Source organism: Schistocerca americana, chromosome 1, assembly GCF_021461395.2.
Source record: "Schistocerca americana isolate TAMUIC-IGC-003095 chromosome 1, iqSchAmer2.1, whole genome shotgun sequence".
NCBI classification, from domain to species: domain Eukaryota; kingdom Metazoa; phylum Arthropoda; class Insecta; order Orthoptera; family Acrididae; genus Schistocerca; species Schistocerca americana.
In genome coordinates, this window is record NC_060119.1 from 515,145,119 (window position 1) to 515,157,605 (window position 12,487).

Here is a 12,487-nt window from a genome sequence, read left to right on the forward strand (position 1 = left end):
CTGTAGTTTCCCGTTGCCTTCAGCCATTCACAGTACTAGTTCAGCAAGGCTGTTTTGGTTGATGTTACACGGCCAGATCAGTGCATCATCCAGACTGCTGGCCCTGCAACTACTGAAAAGGCTACTGCCTCTTTTCAGGAACCACAAATTTGTCTGGCCTCTCAATAGATACCCCTCCATTGTGTTGTACCTACAGTATAGCTATTTGTACCACTAATGCATGCAAGCCAGCCCATCAATGGCAAGGTCCATGGTTCATGGGGGAATATTCCCATATATTTAGAATTTCTTAATATGTCTATAAATTAAGAAATTATATTATTTTATTTCACTATTGGATCAATTGCCGCAGTGAGCTCGTATATTGGATCCATTATGTGGAGGGCTTTTCAGATGCTAAAGTTTTTTTCCTACTTTTTCTGTTGTAACCTTCCAAGATTATTCTAGAAATGAAATTTTATAATAGAACAATGAAAAATTCAGGAAGGAATGTAACAGTATTATGAAAAAGAAAGTGCTACTCACCATATAGTGGAGATGCTGAGTCGCAGACAGGCACAACAAAAAGACTGACACAAATAAATAAAGCTTATGGCCATTAAGGCCTTCATCAACAACACACATACACACACACACACACACACACACACACACACACACACACACACAAATGCAACTCACACACATGACTACAGCCTCAGGCAGCTGAAACCACACTTGAGCAGCAGCATCAGTGCATGATGGGAGTGGCGACTGGATGGGGGTAAGGAGGTGGCTAGGACAAGAAGGGGGAGGGATAGTATGGTAGTGGTGGCGGACAGTGAAGTGCTGCAGGTTAGACAGATGGCAGTGGAGAGGTGGGGGAGGGGGGGGGGAGTAGCGGAAAAGGAGAGAGGTAAAAAACTGAGTGTGAAAGACAGCTGTGTGCTGCTGGATTGAGAGCAGGGAAGGGGCTGGATGGGTGAGGACAGTGACTAATGAAAGTTGAGGCCATGAGGGTTACAGGAACATAGGATGTATTGCATGGAGAGTTCCCACCTGCGCAATTCAGAAAAGCTGTTATTGATGGGAAGGATCCATATGGCACAGGCTGTGAAGCAGTCATTGAAATGAATGACGTCCTGTTTGGCAGTATATTCAGCAACAGGGTGGTCCACTTGTTTCTTGGCCACAGTTTGTCGGTGGCCATTCATGCAGACATACAGGTTGTTGGTTGTGAGGCTCACATAGAATGCAGCACAGTGGTTGCATCTTAGCTTGTAGATCACATGATTGGTTTCACAGGTAGCCCTGCCTTTGATGGGATAGGTAATGTTCACGACTGGACTGGAGTAGCTAGTGGTGGGAGGATGTATGGAACTGGCCTTGCATCTAGGTTTATTTCAGGGGTTTGAGCTCTGAGGTAAGAGGTTGGGAGCAGGAGTTATGTAAGGATGGAAGGTATATTGTGTAGGTTCGGTGGATGGCGGAATACCACTGTGGAAGGGGTGGGAAGGATAGGATTTCTCATTTCAGGGCACGATGAAAAGTAGTAAAAACCCTGGTGGAGAATGTAATTCAAGTTGCTCCAGCTCTGCATGGTACTGAGTTATGATGGGAATGCTCCTTTGTGGCTGGTCGGTGGGACTTTGGAGGTGGTGGGAGACTGGATAGATAAGACATGGGAGATTTGTTTTTGTACAAGGTTGGGAGGATAACTACGGTCTGTGAAGGCTTCAGTGAGACCTTCCGTATATTCCAAGAGGGACCGCTCGTCACTGCAGATGCTACGATCACGGGTGGCTAGGCTGTATGGAAGGGACTTCTTGGTATGGAATGGATGGCAGCTGTCAAAGTGGAGGTATTGTTGGTGGTTAGTAGGTTGGCTATGGACAGAGGTACTGTTGTAGCCATCTTTGAGTTGGAGGTCAACATCTAGAAAGGTGGCTTGTTGGGTTGAGTAGGACCAGGTAAAACAAATAGGGGAGAAGTTTTTGAAATTGTAGAGGAATGTGGATAGGGTGTCACCACCATCGATCTAGATTGCAAAGATGTCATCAGTGAATCTGAACCAGGTGAGGGGTTTAGGATTCTGAGATTTTTTGGAATGATTCCTCTAGATGGCCCATGAATAGGTTGGCATAGGAGGGTAGGTCCCGCATAATAGATTAGAGGTGTTGGTCTATGGGAGCAGAAATTCTCTCAGTGGAGGCGCTGTAACCAGACACAATGGGGCATCCTGGGTGGTTAGGTATATGGACTTCAGGAAGCATGTAGAAGGTAGGAGTGCGGAGAGTGGTAGGGTTGAATAAAGAGATGCGACTAAGGATTTGAGTAGCGATTGGAGATCTTGTTGGATTTCTGGAATGGGGTGGCAAGGTGTGTAGGTGGAAGAATCTGACAATTGGTAGGGTTGGTGACGTAAAAGTGTTTCCACTGTAGGAATCAGGAGAAGGAGAGGAGATCTTTAACAAGTCCAGCGTGACTGAATTTGGGAGTGGGGCAGAAGGTGAGAAATATACCGAGGGTCTCACTGAAGCTTTCACAGACCGTAATTATCCTTCCAACTTGGTACAAAAACAAATCTCCCATGACTTATCTTTCCAGTCTCCCACCACCTCCCAAAGCCCCACTGTTTGGCCACAGAGGAGCATTCCCCTCATAATTCAGTACCACCCAGGAATGGAACAACTGAATTACATTCACCGCCAGGGTTTCGACTACCTCTCATTGTGCAGTGGTATTCCGCCGTCCACCGAACCTACACAATATACTTGTCCATCCTTACACAGTCCCTACTTCCAACCCCTTATCTAATGGCTCATAACCCTGTTATAGACCTAGATGCAAGACCTGTCCCATACATCCTTCCACCATCACCTACTCCAGTCTGGTCACAAACATCACCTATCTGATCAAAGGAGGGCTACCTGTGAAACCAGTCATATCATCTACATGCTGAGCTGCAATCACTGTGCTGATGATATGTGGACATTACAACCAAGAAGCTGTCTGTCTGCAGGAATGGCCACAGACAAACTGTGGCCAAGATACAAGTAGACCACCCTGTTGCTGAACACGCTGCCAAACATGACAACCTTCATTTCAATGACTGCTTCACAGCCTGTGCCATATGGATCCTTCTCACCAACACCAGCTTTTCTGAACTGCGCAGGTGGGAATTCTCCCTGCAATACATCCTACTTTCCTGTAATCGTCCTGGCCTCAACCTTCATTAGTCACTGCCCCCACCCATCCAGCCTCTTCCCCATTCCCATTCCAGCACTACACAGCCATCTTTCCACCATCATACTCAGTGTTTTTACTTCTCTCTTTTTCTGATGCTTCCCCCTCCCCCCCCCCCCCTCCCGCCCCCCTCGTCCCCTCTCTACTGCCCTCCGTCTAACCTGCAGCACTTTACTGTCCATCCCCCCCCCCCCCCCCAATGTACTATCCCTTCCTCTCCCCACCCTAGCCTCCTCCTTACCCCTACTGAGTCGCCACTCCCATCATGCACTGGTGCTGCTGCTCTCACAGTGAGGTTACAGTTGCCTGAGACTGCAGTCCTGCGTGTGAGTTGCATTTGTGTGTGTGTGTGTGTGTGTGTGTGTGTGTGTGTGTGTCTACATCTATTATTCACGAAGGCCTTACTGGCCGAAAGCTTTATTTATTTGTGACAGTCTTTTTGTTGTGCCCATCTGTGACTCAGCATCTCCATTATATTGTGAGTAGCAACTTTTCATAATAGATTTTAATTGAAGTATCTGGCTAATTAACATATTTCCCGTGGGACCACATTTTCAGAAACAGAAAAATCTGTGTTACCACTTGGTAATATTGATTTTTTTAGGGTTATATCAAGTAAATTTTCCGATCTTACAATTCCTACAAAAACAACACTTTTGATTAGCGGCATTTCCCAAACGTCTAAATTTTGAAATGAGTATTCATTTTAATTGCCACTTCATCATGGATTTATGAATTCTAACAGTGTTAATAAAAGCCATATGAACAGTCCTTCAGAAATAAGACATTGATTTGACCTCAGTTGGCATAAAGAGGAATATATACATCAATGCTTCAACTTCTGTTAGGTGTCAACAAGATAGTGAAAAATTCAGAATTGAAAGAAATGTCAAGAAAGGAGATTTCATATCACCAAAATTATTCTCAACTACTTTGATAAATTGTTTATTTCCGTAAATGGGGAAAAAGAAGAAGGAATTTCTGCTAAGGGAACATACCTGCACCATTATCATTTTGCTGTTGTCATATACAGGGTGTCCTATTTATCTTGACCACCCTAAATAACTGTTTATCCAGATGCAAATTACAAAATGTTGCAAGCAAATGTTCTTTAGTCATCAGGGGGACATCAATCATCATGATTGCCTTCGTTGTAACTTTGTTTTCTACAAAGGTATGAACAGTGCTATGACTTTTTTAAATAGCACTCTGTATTTTTTATTTGGTAATTCATTTCCTCTCCTAAATACCTATTCAAAAATGTATCACAGTGTACCATTCACTGAAACACAACATTATTAATTACATAACTTTGAGCCCGGGGTCACAAACTTGTCTAGTTGCTGAAGTTGTCAGAAAACAAATGAACCTAGTAAAAACATAACACAAAGTTGACTTTGAGTCTCCTGTACCATTGCCCAGGAGTAAAACATTCAAAGGTGCTCAAAGTGGTGACCCTGGACACCAATACACTTGTGCACTCGTTGAATGAAAGAATTATTTACTGCTTCCAGTGCTGCCTGCTGAAGAGAATTACAAGCAAGCACAATACATTCCTGCATGCCCTCTGGAGTTGTTGAAATATCGCGATAGACAGCGCCTTTAATGCATCCCCAAAGAAAAAAGTTCAGAGGATTTAAATCAGGAGACCTAGCAGGCCAAGTAACTGTTCCTCCTCAACCAATCCATCTGGCAGGATACCTTCAGTTCAGAACATGACATGCTTGCAGGGTGTTATGCGCTGGACATCCATCATGTTGATGCCACATAAGCATTCTGGTTCTTAATGGCGCTTCGTCCAAAAGAAGAGGAAGAATTCGTCTGAGGAAGTTGACACACGCTGTGCCGTTTAGACTACCAATTGATGAAATATGGGCCATTAATTGTAGTACCAAGCATGCCACACCAGATGTTAACTCTCCATAGATGCCTATGTTCCACCTGTCTAAGCCATTCATCGGTAAATAGAACACTGAAGAAGAAGTTCGGGTTGGCGAGGATTTGCTGCTGTGCCCACTGTCAGCACTGTACACGATTCTGGAAATCATTCTCATGCAATTCTTCATGTACGTGTACATGGTAAGGATGGAACCGGTGATGTGTAAGAATACGATGTACACAGGTTTTGGGAATACCAATCTCATGTTCAAGCTGTCATTTGCTCACATGTGGATTCATAGAAACAGAAGCAAGAACAGCAACTTTGGCATCTTTGTCTGTGTGAGTGCTACGACGATTGCGATGTCGTGGGTTGAAACTTCCCGTTTCCTGCAGCATCCCAACAAGACGAGAAAACATCCATTAGGAAGGTGGGTTCTTGTCAGGATGTCACTGTCTGTACACTTCCGCTGCCTGCGTAGCATTTTGGTTACCTTCAACAACAACAACAATAAGAGAAACGTTATGTCGATGCAGTTTGTAGGAAGGACAGCCTTTACTGTATGCCTAATTTACACAACAGTATTTAAAAGGACTAAACTACTGTACTAAATGTACCCATACAAAAGAAAACAGTATTGCAGTTATTGTTCAGCTAACTTACATTCCCCATAGATTAGTAGCATTTCTATCTTCTCTTCGTTGGCATACATTCTACTCACACAACTCTTCAACTCATGATGGTTGACAGAATGATGGGTGTACATTCTACTTATGTGTACAGAATAAGATTTTCACTCTGCAGCGGAGTGTTCGCTGATATGAAACTTCCTGGCAGATTAAAACTGTGTGCCGGACCGAGACACAAACTCGGGACCTTTGCCTTTCGCGGGCAAGTGCTCTACCAACTGAGCTACCCAAGCTCGATTCACAACCCATCCTCACAGCTTCAGTTCTACCAGTACCTCGTCTTCTACTTTCCAAACTTCATAGAAGCTCTTCTGTGAACCTGTGAAGTTTGGAAAGTAGGAGCCAAGGTACAGGCAAAATTGAAGCTGTGAGGACGGGTCGTGAGTCATGCTTGAGTATATCAGTTGGTAGAGCACTTGCCCATGAAAGGCAAAGGTCCCGAGTTTGAGTCTTGGTCCGGTGCACAGTTTTAATCTGCAGGAAGTTTCATACTTATGTGTACATTTGTCCTCTGTCAACGTCAGCACATGGATGTGTTCCATTACTCTGAGTACCTGCACTAAGCACTGGGAGAGTCAACATCAATGTTGTGTTATATATTTAATAATGTTGTGTTTCAGTGAATGGTACACTGTGATACATTTTTGAATAGGTCTTTAGGAGAGAAAATGAATTACTGAATAAAAAATACAGGGTGCCATTTAAAAGAGTCATACCGCTATTCATGTCTTTGTAGAAAACAAAGCTGCAACAAAGGCAATCATGCTCATTGATGTCGCCCTGACGGCTAAAGAGCATTTGCTTGAAACATTTTGTAATTTGCATCTGGACAAACAGTTATTTAGGGTGGTCAAGATAAATGGGACACCCTGTATAGCTAGCCTATAGTGCAATTTAACTTCAACAATCAATGGAGGAAATTAATAGAGCAAGTATGGTTGTTGGATTGGAGTCAATTGTAATGTATAAACAAAACATGGAAGGGATTTACAATGAAGCCATAAAAACAGTTGATGAATTTTTGTATTTATGAAAGGTGAAGGTGACAGTGGCTAGATGAACAATAAAATACATAAATGGAATAGTAAAAAGTTCCTGGAGTGCTTCTGGTAAGCTACATAGAGTTTTCAAAATTAAGACCCCAGTATAGCTGAAAAATAATGATAAGAATCAGTGTGTATTACCAAAGAGACATGGACTTTCAGTATGATAAGCGTTACAAAACAGAGAGAGTCTGTGACATTCGCCTGCTGTATTTCTTCATTGATAGTCTTTGTTATCAATGCAATGCGCTGTTATACTGGCTGAAAAATGGGGGTGCAAGTTCAACACTGACTACTGTAAATAATGTAGCCGACAGTTTTGCGCAGTTGCGTTTCACAGTTCTTTACTTCACTGTTCACAACCCCCCAATATTACACAGTTGATATGGTCAGTTCACTATTGGTTAACTTTTGATAAGCCTCATTAATAGTTTGCAGGCAATATACTGCTACAATAGTTTACTGTTGAACATCTATTAGCAGTAAAAACCTAACCACACAGTTCTTGCAGAATAATACGCTATGTGTGACGCCATTGAACAGTCACTGCCATTATTTTAACAGACGGTGTACTTGTGTTACACTTATTTCACGGTTAAGTTGATGCATTGTTGTTGATCTAACCAATACAGGTTTCTTTTCTTAAAAATCTCCCATGGGCTGACTGACTCAAGACCAAAAATTGGGCCTTTATATATCGTCACAATAATAGGTACTGAAACTACACAATGTTTGATGTTCAATTTACAGAAATTACAATTAAAGCATAATTCATTCAGCTAATTGAATACATTGAAAAATGCCTTCTTTATAACAGTTTCTTCTACTGCAAAGGCTATGCTGAATTATTTGTTTAAATAATGAAATTAACTGATATAGTTATACAAACAATACTTTTGACAAACCTGGTAATTACTTCGGAATTAAATAAGGGCTGGCTTTGCTAATACATTTCCGAATGGAGTCAAATAAATACTTTAAGAATCCTTGTAGTTATTCTTCCAGATGTTTATAAATAGTACACAATTAATATTAGTTTATAAGTCAACAATAGAATCTAAGTCATGGAACAGTTACTGATTTCTCCCTATAACAAAAGATATTAATTAGGAATGGTCAAAATAAATCAGGAAATTGATGACACAAAACTAAGCACAAAATTAGATCTGGTACTGTATTGTTTAAGACTGAGAGCCAACCTTTCTCTTTTATGAAAATGCAGATTATACTCATGTATGTTAATAGTAATTAGGCAAAAATGAAAATAAAATGAATTTAAGGAGGCAAATGGCAAAACAAGAGAGGAAGTAAAGAGATCCCAGCTTGCTTCATCTTAAGTCTCAGCCAACAATGAAAGGCATCTTGTTGGGAATTACTAAGACTGAGTCAGAACAAGCAAATTGTTCAAGAAACAGACGGGATTGGAAGACATAATTATGATGTTAATGAAAATGAAATGGAAGTTGACAGGACATAATGCCTGATGAATGGCTGGCATATGAACCAAAAAAATTCTTTTCTCTATTTCAAGCCATAAGAAAAAAAATGTATATGAAGACCCAATGGAAGATTGACAGACGGTATCAGAAAACATGTATTGGTTACACATATAGGTTTGTCTAAAGAGCAAAATCCATGGGAAAGCCTGGAGGAGGCCTTAATTCAGTAGTGGACGCCAAATGACTCATGGTGATGACAGTTGTGGATTTCAGCATCCTTCTTATTGTTATAGGCTGTACGATTAAACTTGTTTATGGTTGTGCTGCAAACAAAATGTTCAGCACTGTAGTTGTCACAAAGCTGCATTTCTTCTTTCCAAGACTGTTAAATTGAACTGTTTGAATCATAATATTCTGTGTGGGTTCATTAGCACTGAAAAATATTCCTCCATAAGAAAATGAGTCTACATTACTTCAGATCATTTGTTTGTAAAAAAATTATTCTTACTATCTGGGAAGGTTTCTCAGTCGACAAATTTCTGATGAGATTGTTAGCTGTAGAAATCCGTTAATAACTGTAATTTTTGATGTGCAGAGCTGCTGTTATTATTATTATTATTATTATTATTATTATTACTATTACTGCTAGTGTGTACACTTCAGGGGGAGGGAGGGGGAGCTGGAGGAGGCTGGCATGAAAAACCTTTTAACCGAGTGTCATTAGTTGACTTCATAACAACATAGATAGCCAATCATGAGAGTGTAATGTCATTATAACGGTATTTTTGTTAGAAGCAACATCAGTTTCAGTATAATATTATGAGCTGCTGGATTTCTTATTTCAGAAGAGACACAAAGAGTTTTACGACTGAGCTTGGATGAATTTTCATTGCCCAAATTTTACCTCCTGTTTGGTATCAGCAAAGTTAAATCAGCTGCAGTTACAGCATTTCGTTCCAGTTACAGGCATCCAAATGACAGATGGTAAGTATGTTAAATTAAGTCAATGCACCTAGTCACACTAGATTCTTTTTGTCTCATTAGCTTTAAATGGAATCTACTCTGCCTGTATGACAATGAATAAAAATTACATTTTCTAGGTATGGCGGTGAACGTTGTTTTTCTGGAGCACCACAGGACCGTGAACGTTTATCTCTCACTTCATTGGAAACTATTACAGATGCTCTGCTAGAAATTATGGAGGTAAAGCCAAACTGCTACATATAACATAGGTTCTTTATAAAGATGCTCCCTTTGTCATTCTTCTGTGTAATAAGCATTAAATCTGTTACACAAGCAGATAAATTAACTGCCAACCTAAAGAAAATTAGCAAACTACATTTGTAGGTATAAACAGCCTAAAATTATACAAACTGTAATATTGTTTTACAAAAGCAGATGCATTGTCATAGATATTAATTTACACATGTCAGCTTAAGAAAACAGATGTTATTGTTACATGTCTACAGACTTTGCATAACAGCTCTGAGCTCAATTTCTTCAATAGAACTGACCCTGATCACATATTTGTAAATTCATAGCGAGTAATATTTTGAATTATTTGGTTGTTTGTATGAACTTATAATTAGTATGCATTTTACAAATACAGATAGAGCATACCAGTTGGTGCCCATAACTTTTCTTTCTTCCAGTCACTGTAGCCTTTCCTCAGAAAATGAAAACAATGATGGAGCTGGTACACATGTACTGTTCTGTTTGAGCTGAGTGACTATTGAAAAGTGGGGTATAATGTTTCATCTACTGTTAAATGCACTAAACAGCTGGAATTAATTTGGTTAATTAGTAGGCTTAAAATTAAGAAAGAAAACTAATTAAAGTATTCAGTTTTCAGAACAGTGAGCTAAATCTCGATGATGTTAGGCTAGCAGTGAGAAAGTGTAAAAAGGGGAAAGGAAAGTTGTTAAAAGATAGGTATCATCACTAGTTTCTTTATTCCTTATTGGTTGAAGACTTGTTTCACGTCTCATCGTATACGACTATGGTGTATTGCCTGTTGACTTTGTCTCGGGATCTACAACCAACATTTCTTTGTCAATTTTCCTGACATTTTGCCACCACAAATGGCTGATATTTTCAGAGGTTCACCTTCCATTTCTGGTGACAAAATGGAGTTGAGCCCACAACCAGAGGGTATATATACCTCTCACACGAAAGTTCGAGGGCTTTTCCATAGTCGTTGCCACTGTTGTTCTCCTCTTGCTTCCTGCAAAAGTTATTTGCTGCGGCACAGGAATCCAGGACCAATTTACATTGAAGCTTTCTTCTTCCTTGTTGGACAGGACAGAGCCAAAGCAAAGCAAAGCAGAAAAAAAAGCCTTAAGGTAAATGGATCCTGGATTTCTGTACTGCAGCAGATGACTGTTGCAGGTAGTGATGGGAGATCCACACATCAGGAAAATCATTAAACAATGTCAACTGAAGATCCAGAGACAAAAGCCAACAGGCAATAAATCAACAGGTGGCCAGGAAAGCCTCAACAAAAATGGAAATGAGCATGTGGCATCATTGGCCGGGAGGTCTCATTCGGAGAAGTTCAGCCACCAAGTGCAAGTCTTATTTCATTCAGCACCACATTGGGCGGCTTGCGCCCCAGTGATGAGGATGAAAAGATGATGAGGACAACACAACACCCAGTCCCCGAGCAAAGAAAATCTCCAACCCAGCTAAGCAGGCGGACAGCCTCAGCAATTTTATGTATAACCAAGTTTATCCAACAACGATGTAGGAAAAGATAGATTGCTGCTTACTGTAAAGAAGACATGTTAAGTTTGCAGACAGGCACAATAAAAAGACACTCACACAAACTTTTCGGCCATGGCCTTCACCAGCAAAAGAGAAACATGCACTATTCATACACACAAACAAATGCACCTCGTGCATACATTACTGCCACCTCTGGTAGCTCTAGCCCAAGCACGCCTGCTTATGTGTATGAATGGTGTGTGATTCTCTTTTGCTGATAGAGGTTGTGCCTGAAAGCTTTGTGCAAGTGTCTTTTAATTGTGTATGTCTGCAACCTAATGTGTCTCCTTATGGTAAGCAGCAATCTTATCTTTTCCTACAGTGCTGAAACCTAAAGTTTCCATTGTTTTATGTTTATCCAAGTTTTCCTTATCTGTTTCTAGATAGCATCTATCCATCTGCTGTTACATCGTCTTCATTTTCATTTCTTATTATGAAAAACTCAGAAAAGAATTTCCTTGGACCACCTTCCACCAGCCTACCTCCATTTCAATAATGTCATGAACTCCAATTTTTTCATCATACTTATTTGTTTGCCTTCCTATTCACTATCGTTATTCCCAACATAATCATTTCCACTGGAAACTCTTCATTTTAGGTAGGGCTATAGACATTAGGTGGTGCGGGTTAGACTTGAAGGGGTCAGCAGAAGAAAGTGCTAACCCTCAATTTAATTAAGATATCTGCTCACATCATCTATTGTGTTTTTGAATACACCACATGGCGATACTAAGTTTTTCCAAACATGTCACTAGAAAGAGTTGTCTACTACATAATTTGTTTCATCTTATTGAATTTTTGTTCTTGTCTTTGAATGTAATGAAATATATAACATGCAACAGCTCAAAATATGCTCTTGTGGGTTATCTCTTTCTTCCACTGACCACTTCAATTGTCAGTGTGCACATGGACAGAAGTACTGGAAATTTATTTCTGCACATTGCATTTTATTTCTTCAATGTCGATCGACTTGTTGTTTATAGTTGTTGTAATTCCAGGCTGTATTAACTGCTTCCATTACATCATTACTATTCATCACCATCTTCCTTCAGCTTACTGGTTTCAGTTTAGTTGATCTTACCAAAGTGAATGTTTGAACACATTCTCACATAAAATGTGTTGACTTCGTCCATTCTTTGTCGAAGTTCTTAAGCAGGGGCGTGGATGGGGAGGAGCAAGTGTTTCAGATAATCCTTTGCTGCATACTTCTCCTTCATTGTTTAGTTATTGAAAATGGTTTCTAAGGGAACAAGTAAGTACGAGGGCAGTTCAATAAGTAATGCAACACATTTTTTTTCTGAAACAGGGGTTGTTTTATTCATCATTGAAATACACCACTTTATTCCCCAATCTTTTAGCTACACAACACTATTTTTCAACGTAATCTCCATTCAATGCTACGGCCTTACGCCACCTTGAAATGAGGGCCTGTATGCCTGCACGGTACCA

General features: G+C 40.3%; 1 protein-coding gene across 1 annotated transcript in view; it reads left to right on the forward strand.

Moving 5' to 3' along the window:
- Positions 1-12,487, forward strand: part of LOC124605129 (neurofibromin) — a 459,490-nt gene that overhangs the window by 271,618 nt on the left and 175,385 nt on the right. Inside the window, exons 40-41 of the mRNA XM_047136614.1 lie at positions 9,121-9,259; positions 9,376-9,478. Of these exons, the coding sequence (XP_046992570.1) occupies positions 9,121-9,259; positions 9,376-9,478 (242 nt within the window). The remainder of the gene's footprint in view (positions 1-9,120; positions 9,260-9,375; positions 9,479-12,487) is intronic.